Below are 258 nucleotides of genomic sequence, written 5' to 3' on the forward strand. Positions count from 1 at the left end.
TCATCGCCCTCCTGCTAACGTCTCTTCCCCCTCCAGAACAGAGATAACTACATCCGCTCCTGCAAACTCCTCCCCGACGGCCGCACGCTGATCGTGGGAGGGGAGGCGAGCACCCTCACCATCTGGGACCTGGCTTCCCCCACGCCCCGCATCAAGGCCGAGCTGACCTCCTCTGCCCCCGCCTGCTACGCCCTGGCCATCAGCCCCGACGCCAAAGCCTGCTTCTCCTGCTGCAGCGACGGCAACCTCGCCGTGTGG

At 66.3% G+C, this 258-nt stretch overlaps 1 protein-coding gene across 1 annotated transcript in view; it reads left to right on the forward strand.

Annotated features, from left to right (window-relative positions):
* The window catches only part of LOC104079872 (protein groucho-1-like), a gene marked incomplete at both ends in the record, with an annotated part of 3,204 nt that overhangs the window by 677 nt on the left and 2,269 nt on the right, over nucleotides 1-258 (forward strand). Inside the window, 1 exon segment of the mRNA XM_009582047.1 lies at nucleotides 37-258. Coding sequence (XP_009580342.1) covers nucleotides 37-258 — 222 coding nt within the window.

The sequence above is a fragment of the Fulmarus glacialis genome, unplaced genomic scaffold (assembly GCF_000690835.1).
Source record: "Fulmarus glacialis isolate BGI_N327 unplaced genomic scaffold, ASM69083v1 scaffold22037, whole genome shotgun sequence".
NCBI classification, from domain to species: domain Eukaryota; kingdom Metazoa; phylum Chordata; class Aves; order Procellariiformes; family Procellariidae; genus Fulmarus; species Fulmarus glacialis.